The sequence below is a fragment of the Scylla paramamosain genome, chromosome 11, assembly GCF_035594125.1.
Source record: "Scylla paramamosain isolate STU-SP2022 chromosome 11, ASM3559412v1, whole genome shotgun sequence".
Lineage (NCBI taxonomy): Eukaryota > Metazoa > Arthropoda > Malacostraca > Decapoda > Portunidae > Scylla > Scylla paramamosain.
In genome coordinates, this window is record NC_087161.1 from 28513523 (window position 1) to 28523152 (window position 9630).

General features: G+C 46.0%; 1 protein-coding gene across 2 annotated transcripts in view; it reads left to right on the forward strand.

The window, feature by feature from the left end:
- LOC135105212 (glutamate receptor ionotropic, kainate 4-like) overlaps positions 1-9630 on the forward strand; it is a 17464-nt gene extending 7834 nt beyond the window's left edge. Inside the window, exons 6-11 of one of the 2 annotated variants that reach the window (XM_064013327.1) lie at positions 3722-3898; positions 4269-4477; positions 4720-4937; positions 6502-6650; positions 8414-8521; positions 9301-9630. In XM_064013327.1, the coding sequence (XP_063869397.1) occupies positions 3722-3898; positions 4269-4477; positions 4720-4937; positions 6502-6650; positions 8414-8521; positions 9301-9580 (1141 nt within the window). In that variant the 3' untranslated portion in view covers positions 9581-9630. The remainder of the gene's footprint in view (positions 1-3721; positions 3899-4268; positions 4478-4719; positions 4938-6501; positions 6651-8413; positions 8522-9300) is intronic. The other variant, XM_064013328.1, reaches the window with a different exon arrangement.

A 9630-nucleotide genomic window follows, 5' to 3' on the forward strand; every position in this document is an offset into this window, starting at 1 on the left:
CACTCTTCTCCCTCCAGCACTTTCGTTTCTTTAAGTTCATTCACTCTGCTCCCCTTTCTCTCGTTTGCCTTTCACTACCACACCACATTTATTCATCCCTCCCCTCTGGCCACCACCACCACCACCACCACCGTCACTGCCACTCTCTCCCCCGCTGCTGCTCATGATTAAGAGAAAACACCGCAACATCCATCTTGCGCCCCTCCCTGTCGTGTTTTCAAGGGCGTCTTTGTAACTCTTCTTCTTCTGAGTCAGTTAAGTGTTGGTCTTGAAGGGATGCAAACATTTCTCGAGGTTAAACAAATGACATAATTGTGCATAATTGTAAAACAGGTGGCGTGCATGACGTAATAGATATGAAGATAGATGGAATATCAAAAGTGACCCTGTGATGAGAGACGAGGCATAATATTGTGCTATTAGATGATTGGCTGAAATAAAACTGTGACGTCACTGAGAGAACGTAGGTCCACCAGTGACGCTGCCAGCACCAGCATCAGATGAGAGGCGAGAGCTAACAGTTGAACATTCTAGCTTGGGAACAGTAATAGTGACTACCCTAAAAATAAAAGAATAAAATAAAAACTACTTCGCAGTGAATAAATCAACGAGTGCTCCAATTATGAGAGACGAGACATAATATTAAGTACCATTAGATGAATGGCTGAAACAAATATTTATGTCACTGAGGGAACACAGTCACCAACACGCCAGCTTCAGATCCAATAACTGAACATACTGGCTTGCGAAGAGTAGCAGTTTATACTCTAAGATAAATGAGTAAAATAGAAACCACTACGCCATGAATAAGTGAACGAGACATACGTACATTGTTGCGTTATCAATGTGATGAGGGACGAGGCATGAGTGTGTCAACAGATGCCTGGGTGAGTGTCTGTGGAAGAAGAGCAGCAGGGAAGCTCAGAACTTGGTGGGTGAAGGGCGTAAAAGAAGCTCTAAAGAAAAGAGAAACAAGGCTAGCACAAGGACAAGAAAGCGCGACTTCCCGGGACAGTGTGGAGACACGGAGAGCAAGCGTCGGGCGAGATGATTGGCTGAAATAAATTTTTGACGTCATCACTGGAATACTGCGCTCCAGTGATGACGTCACCGGAAGGCCACGGAGGGGAGGTCAATAACTTTATGGGTACGATGAATTTAAGACGTGTAGGGGATTTATTTATTCTCTCTTTGTTCTTTTTGTGATGTTTGATGGTGAATTTTGCTTGTTTATTTAATTCATAGCTTGAGAAGGAGGCAGGCTTCTTGCATCTTTCCTTTCTTATGTTCTCCCCTTCTCTCTGTTTCATTCCCTACTCTCCCTTCTCCTATCGTCTCTTGTTTCTTCTCCATCTTTCATTTCTTCTTTCCTCCTCGAATGAAATCAACTGTGTGTGTGTGTGTGTGTGTGTGTGTGTGTGTGTGTGTGAATCTGTTGTAGCCAATCACATTTACCATCCCACACCTTTGACCAATGGCTGACCTTCACTGGATCACGTAACAGCTTGCATTGCTAATAGAAGTCGTTCCATCAGTTCTGCTTTTTGCGTCAATGGCAAGGCGAGGAGGAGAATTAGCCAGGAAGATGCATAAGACAGAAGCAGACGACAGTTAATGATAGCAACGTAGCCAATCTTGCTTTCTTATCACTACTCGGAGTCCCTTCACCTTGATTTACTCGTAAATGCATATCGTTTTTGTGATGAAAGAGAATATATTAAGTATTCCTCTTCATTTTCCTTTTTTTTTTTCCCTTCCTCCTTCTTCTCCTTTTCCTTCTGGTCCTCCTCCTCCTCCTCCTCCTCCTCCTCCTCCTCCTCTTCTTCCTCTTCTTCCTCCTCCTCCTCCCCCTTCTCTCTGTTGCGTTTCCATCAATGTTTGTGGACACCTTACCCTACTGATGCATCTTCATCTTTTTAAAGGTCACCCACACTTGTTTTGAATTTTTACCCTTTTAATTATTATCATTGTTATTATTATTTTCCCCACCCCATCAATTTCAGTTCGTTTTCAAGTGCATGCGAAGTGTTAAGTCTGTGGTAAGCAGGATTCGTGTCTGTATCTCGTCGACCGCTCTTCTGTCTCGTCTGTATTGCAATGACTCAAAAGACAGAAGGCAGTCAGTGTTCGGGAGGCCTGGGCTGTGCATGGGACGGAACAGTGAACACACATTAGGGATCTACGACGCGGTGTGACGCTCGGCAGGTGGTGAGTGTAAAGAAGCGGAACAGTCGGTGCGGAGTGTCGAATCTTCCGAGAGAATCAGAGAAACATTTATTCTTTCGTTGAAGTGAAGCACAGTTGCGGCGCTGTTTTGGATAATGAAAAGGCCACTCCTGAGAGTCATTACGGCTCAAAACGTGCAAGACGTGATGAGTTAAGGAAGATAAACGCGTGTGGTTACAATCAATGCTCCACTGGTACCACAGCAAGTCGCTTTCACGAGGCCTCGTTGTGACGGGGACGGCTGTGTTCAGACGAGTTCTGCTAATTTCCAACTAGCTGAAGCTTCATTCAGAAGGAGGATTTGTGAAAGGCAGACATTGTTACTACCACCGAAGTACATCTCTCTCTCTCTCTCTCTCTCTCTCTCTCTCTCTCTCTCTCTCAAACCGGGCCATCTCAAACTGAATTTCTGACATACATGATGTTGAAAAACACTGAAAGACTGCAAGAGAGACTACCAGTTTTCCTGGCATGTGGTGAGTACCCCACAGCCTGCTCTTCTCGCTCGTGGGGTCAGTGCTGTGCTTGACGGGCGCGTGGCGTTGTCAGGATCCAGTCGTATGGATCCTGGGCATTGCTATCAGGAGCACTAGGAGGCGTGGCCACGCACTGCACTGCAAGAAGCGACAATTTCTTTGTGGGCCTTATCTCTCACCATTGACAAACTTAATCTAATATTCTAAAATCCAGAGACTTTACTGTAGACAGAACACCAACAATGGCTGCCTTTTCCCTCAAAAAGGATATTAGTTAGAAATGAAAAATATTGAATTTTATTCAAGTAATCCGAATGTGTGAAATTTTATCGCACACCAAAAGACTGTACAGTAGTCAGGGCAGGGCTGCGTGCGTGGAGGGAGGGAACAATAGCAGTATAGGTCTGGTGTTGCTGATACAACAACAACAACAACAACAACAACAACAACAACAACAACAAAAAAAACTACTACTACTACTACTACTACTATACACCAACCACTTCCACTACCACCGCCACCACCACCATGCCACCCAGGGCAGAGCTACAGTATAGGTCTGCTGTTGCTGCTACTACTACTACTACTACTACTACTACTACTACTACTACTACTACTACTACTACTGCTACTATTACTACTACTACTACTATTACTGCTGTTACTACTACTACTACTACTACTACTACTACTACTACTACTACTACTTCTACTACTACTGCTCAACACCAACCACTTCCACTACTACCACCACCACCACCATCCCACCCATCACACTTAACCCTATATTCAGAAACGCTTTGCTCTCTCACCATGACTATTTTCAAAGGCCACAGAGATGGTAAGCCGGATTCTCAAGAGTCTTTCTCCTGTTAATAATGTTGAAATCTTGCTAATCTGTCACTAGAACCATAAAAAAAAAGCACCCTTAAAAACCCGTGTCACTTCATATAGAACGTTTGAAAGTAGTGGAGATGCGGCGTGGAAGTTTCAGTCTTTACCTTCATCCTCGTTGCCAGGTATGAGTGGAGGCGTTCTCCTGACGGCGAGTGGGGCGTGGTGGCTCCTGACGGATCCTGGAGTGGCATGATCGGGCAACTGGTGCAGGGCAATGCTGAGGTCATCCTGGGCAGCGTGGACTTCACTTCAGAGCGAGCCAGAGCTATTGACTTCGCCGTGCCCATCGTGTACTCCTCGTGGGTGTTGTGTTGCGTTGTGTTACCGTAATGCAGCCTGGCAGGAGGAACAGGAGGAAGAATAGTGAATGAGGCAGTTTATTTCTCGTGGGTGTTGTGCTGTGTTGCGTTGTGTTGCCGTAATGTAGCTTGGCAGGAGGAACAGGAGGAAGAATAGTGAATGAGACAGTTTATTCCTCATGGGTGTTGTATCGTATCACCTGTAGGCACTCAGAGTTAAGAGAATGCAGCTTGTCAAGAGTAACAGGAGAAGGAACAGTTAATTGCATACTTTCATAATTCTTCAATACCAGCAAACCATTGAATTCCTCACAAACAATAAGAAGAAAACGAGAGAAATCTTCAATGCATCCCTGTCTCTCTCACTTAGGTTCCGTCTGTTGGTGCGGCAGCCGACCAGTCCCATAGGCGGGTGGAGCAGTTACAGCATGGAGTTCACGGCGGGCTCCTGGGCGGGCCTGCTGCTCACCGCCTGCGTGTGTTGCGTCGTGCTCACCATAGTGCTGCGTCTGGCGTCAGGGGAGCATTACGCTGCAAGGGAGGCTGTTCTGATTGTAATAGGCTGTTTGTGTCAGCAAGGTAAGGGGGAAAACAGAGAGAGAGAGAGAGAGAGAGAGAGAGAGAGAGAGAGAGAGAGAGAGAGAGACAGAGAGAGAGAGAGACTTAAAAAAAAGCCTCGTAATTCACACAACTTACACTGGTATTTCCTCCTCCTCCTCCTCCTCCTCCTCCTCCTCCTCCTCCTCCTCCTCCTCCTCTTCCTCCTCCTCCTTCTCCTCCTCCTCCTCCTTCTCCTTCTCCTCCTTCTCCTCTATCCTCAGGACCAGTGCGGGAGGAGAAGAGGTCCTCAGTTCGCATGGTTCTGCTGACGGTGGGGGTGTTCGGTGTAGTCTCCGTCACCCACTACTCCTCCGTCATGATCTCCTTCCTCACCCTGACCACCAGCACCCACGCCATCGCCTCCCTGGTGGACCTCCTCGACTCCTCCACCTACACGCTAGGCATCGTCCGCGGCACCTCCACTCACGACATTATTCAGGTTATGTGTTGCTATTGATGGCATGACACGGAGGGAGGTAGTTTGGGGTATATATTCTCTCTCTCTCTCTCTCTCTCTCTCTCTCTCTCTCTCTCTGTCTCTTCTTCTTCTTCTTCTTCAATGGGTTAGTATTGGTATTAGTTTATTAATTTGGCGGGTTGTGTTGCAAGAGGCGGTGTCACGTCCTCTGGTGCTCCCATCGACCCAGAATTTTTCTCTCGTTTTCTTTCTTTCTTGGACTGTACTACGTGCTATAGGGAATTCTTGCTTGTGTAATTGCACCTGAATTTTTGACACAAACTATCTGCTATCTCTCTCTCTCTCTCTCTCTCTCTCTCTCTCTCTCTCTCTCTCTCTCTCTCTCTCTCTCTCTCTCTCTCTCTCTCTCTCTCTCTCTCTCTCTCTCTCTCTTCTGTCTCTCTCTTTCTCTCCTCATCGTCTTTATGGATAGCAGCCAAGCCCTTCCTGCCTTCCTTTGCCGAGTCGATGTGTTCGCACATGACTGGCGATGGCATGGAAAATGTATTTGACTGATGGTTGCCTGGCGAGGAGGGGAGATGGGGTGGGAGGAGTGGAGGGAGGCTTACCTAGGCAGACTGATTCACTGGTTCGACTGATATTTTTTTTGTTCATTCATTTTTTTTTTTTTATGTTAAGAGGTGACTGGCCTGGGGCAATAAAAAGACTGAAAAAAGAAAAGGGCCGCTAGAGGTGCCTGTCTGTCTGTCTGCCTGTCTGTCTCTCTGTCTGTCTGTCTGTTTGCCTGTTTGTCTGTCTGTTTGTCTCCCAAAGAGTGTAATCAGAGAAGTTATTCAGAATTTGAGAAGTGTCTTGAAATTTCTACGTGTTTAATCCATACATGTAACTCATTTTTTTTTTTCAGTGTTACCAGATTCATGAAAAAAAAGGTACTTGAGAATTTCTGCTTTGGGAATTAGTCGAGCGTTTTCTTATTGTGTACATGCTCATCTCATCAACATCTCTCATAAGCCCCATCATCTGAGGAGCCTAAAAAAGCCCCACCTGTCAATAATTTAGTCTCCTTGACGCGTAAGCATATTTCTAGTTAAGGAAGCGAATGCCTCACCTCTTGTAGCTCCTTTGGCGAGATTCCTCACTTCAGAGGTCGGTTTGAAGCAGTGGAAATTGATTCTTCTGTGAACTCAGAGCACGTGACAAAATATAGTTAGGAAGAGTGACTCCAAGGTAAATTTTGTCTTGAGCTGTCTTGTCTGTCTGTCTGTCTGTCTCGGCTGTCTCGGAAACAGTATAAAAAAGGGTGTTACGTGTATAGCCGCCCTATAAACGGGTCTGTCTGATTTGGCAGTATTACTGCGCTGTGTCTTTATTCTCCACTGCGAGGCAAAACAAAACAAATAAATAAATAAATAGATGCAAAATAAATGAAGAGTAAATATATAAAAAAAAAAGAATGGTCATTTTGTTTGAAATCAGCTTGAAAAAATAATGCAAGAATAACAAAGATAACCTTGATTTTGAATGTGACGCAGATCAGTGTGTTCCTAAAACTTTTTGTTACACACACACACACACACACACACAGGCGTCGCGGGGGGAGCCGTACCGCCAGGTGTGGACTAAGCTTCTTGCGCCGCGCCCAGACAGCTTCGTGGCCAGCATCGCCGAGGGCGTGCAACGCGCCGACCACGAGGACTTCGTCTTTCTCATTGACGAGAATTTTTATCTGAGCAGGTGTGTGCGTGTGTGTGTGCGTGTGTGTGTACGTTTGTGTGTGTGTGTGTGTGTGTGTGTGTGTGTGTGTGTTATAGAAGTACACTTACATACTAGTTTACATAATAAAGCTTAAACACTAACGATGTGTGTGTGTGTGTGTGTGTGTGTGTGTGTGTGTGTGTGTTACCACATACATGATTTCTTCTTGTACAGTCATAGCGTTCGATGTGTTCGTCAGTGGGTCATGAAACACGGTGCTTGAAGGCCCCCACAGTCAGCGGGACGCAGCGGGGCACCCTGGGGACCAACACGTCGCCTCATTTTCACTCATGCTCACGTGACACGAAATGAACCAAAGCGGCTGCAAAAAATGATAATAATACCCTCACAAAACACGTATACTTAACACTGTCCACTTTTGCTGACATGACACGAGGCTACATTCACTAAAAAGTAGAAACAGAATGAAAACAAACAGTGCTATTGCGTAAGAGAATATTAGATGAGGAACATGAAACCGAGAAATGATTAAGACTTTAAGACCTTTTTTGTCGCCAGCAGCACCAGCACCGGCACATTCACACTCGCGTCACGGCAGCCATCACCTCAGACACTTTATGTACATAGTAAGTGGCGGTGCACGAGCGTTCTGAGTTCCTCTACTGACGAGAGCCAGTGTTCCCCCCCCACCCCCACATGCCCCCTCCAAGTACAATGAGTGATAGAGCTATTAGTGAAAAATAATTCCTTAGTTAAAAAAAAAATGAAGAAAATAAAGTTTAGACTCCTCTCTCTCTCTCTCTCTCTCTCTCTCTCTCTCTCTCTCTCTCTCTCTCTCTCTCTCTCTCTCTCTCTCTCTCTCTCTCTTGCGCGTCTGTCATCATCACATCATTTTTTCTCTCGTCACTCTTGTTAATTCCGTAAGATTGAATCGATATCCTTTTGAAAGCGAAAGAGAGGGAGGAAAGAGTAAATTGACAGCAAGGATTGGCGGAGGGGAGGAGAAGGAAAAGGGAGAAAGAGAAGTTTTGGCACGGTAGAGTCATTACAGTGCTGTGTTTGTTGCGATTAAGTTAACAAGTCCACTCATGTCCTGAAGTCTTCTATCGGTGCGTGAAAACAAGGCATTACAGTTTCCAGGCATTTGATTGCTTCATACTGGCTTGAATATTCCATGAGCGCGTGGTCTGAAGGGGGAGGGAGAGCGTGCGGCAGCTGGAGGCGACAAGATGATGGTGATGATGACTTTACTTGTGCTGCGTTTGAAGGTCAGCTGGGTGGAACTTCGATGTTGAGGAAGCATGCACGTGACGCAGCAAATGTTGATGGTGACACTATAAACTATGGTGATGAGAAGGAACGAACATAACGCCACAAATTTTGATAGTGAAGATAATCGAAAATGACGCCACGAATTTTGATAGTGAAGAGAATCTAACTAGACGCCACAAATTTTGATAGTAAAGATAAAACAAAAATTACGCCACGAATCTTGATAGTGAGGAGAAACTAACATGACGCCACAAATTTTGACAGTGAAGACGAACAAACACAATACAACAAACCTTGATAATGAAAAGAGACAAGCAACACCACAAACTTTGATACGGGAGAGCCACAGACACCAAAAACTGATCATTCACTCCAACAGGGAGAAGAGAAGAACTTACGAGTACCTGTACAAACCCTCATACTTTACGCACCACGCTCCTTCACCTCAGCACTTGATAGTTACCAAAGAAACGCCCTTAGTCACCCTTTCCTCTGTCCCCTTCCTGCAGGTACGCCCGCCACTGCAGCCTGACGCTCGTGGGGCCCAGATACCTCAAGGTGCCTTCCTCTTATACCTTCAGGAAAGATTTACCCTACAAGCTCATCTTCGACCAGGAGTAAGTGACAGAGAGAGAGAGAGAGAGAGAGAGAGAGAGAGAGAGAGAGAGAGAGAGAGAGAGACTGGTGAACGTTTACAATGGTACGACTACTGTGTTATGGCAATGTACGAAGAAGCAATCTCTCTCTCTCTCTCTCTCTCTCTCTCTCTCTCTCTCTCTCTCTCTCTCTCTCTCTCTCTCTCTCTCTCTCTCTCTTCATATGCCTGACTTCCTTCTCTTTCTTCTGTTGTTTCTTCCTGATCTTGGTGATTCCTTCCTTCCTTCCTTCATTACCTGCCTCGCTCTCCTCTCCTAACGTGCCTTTCCTTCCCATTGTTCCTCGGCCCGCATTCCCACTGCCTTGTCTTTTGTCTTATCTTGTCCCTAACCTGGCCGAATGTAACCATATTTCCTGTTTACTTATATTTCGCCTTCTTTCTCACCGCCTGCCTGTCTTTTCAAACCTGTAGATGATAATGGGAAAGATTGACTAGCAGTGAAAGAGTTAACCGGTTCCTTGTTGTCTCTCTGGGCCATATTCTGAAACAGTTCTGCCCCGCATCTCTACCGCTTTCAAAAGGCTCTAGTTAAAGAATTACAAGGGTTTTAAAGGGAGTTTCTATGATTGTGGTGAGAGAGTAACAAGATTTCTACATTATCAATAGGAGAAACACTTGAGAACATGGCTAATTATCTTTGTACGCTTTGGAAACAGTCGCGGTGAGAGAGCAAAGCGTTTTTGAATACGAGTCTCTCTCTCTCTCTCTCTCTCTCCCTCTCTCTCTCTTTCTACTCAGAATAACACGCATGATGGAAGTTGGCCTGCTGGACCGAGAGATAAGGCGGAGGCAGGCGAGAGCGGCGTGTGAAGCGGAATCCGTCACTCCTGTAGGCTTAAACAACACCTTCACTGCCTTGCTTCTCCTGGGTACCGGCATGCTGCTCTCCCTTCTGTTCCTGCTGATAGAGAGGCTTGCTTCCCGCTGCACTGACCAGACTGTAGGCGTCCAGTTCTCGCTCGCGCCCCACGCCAGGAATTCTGACGCGGGTGAGGGGTTTCCTGGTCCTCCTGAATGATTTGAGTGATCCGAGTGACCGGTGGGGAAAAGTGATGTGGATGAGACGGT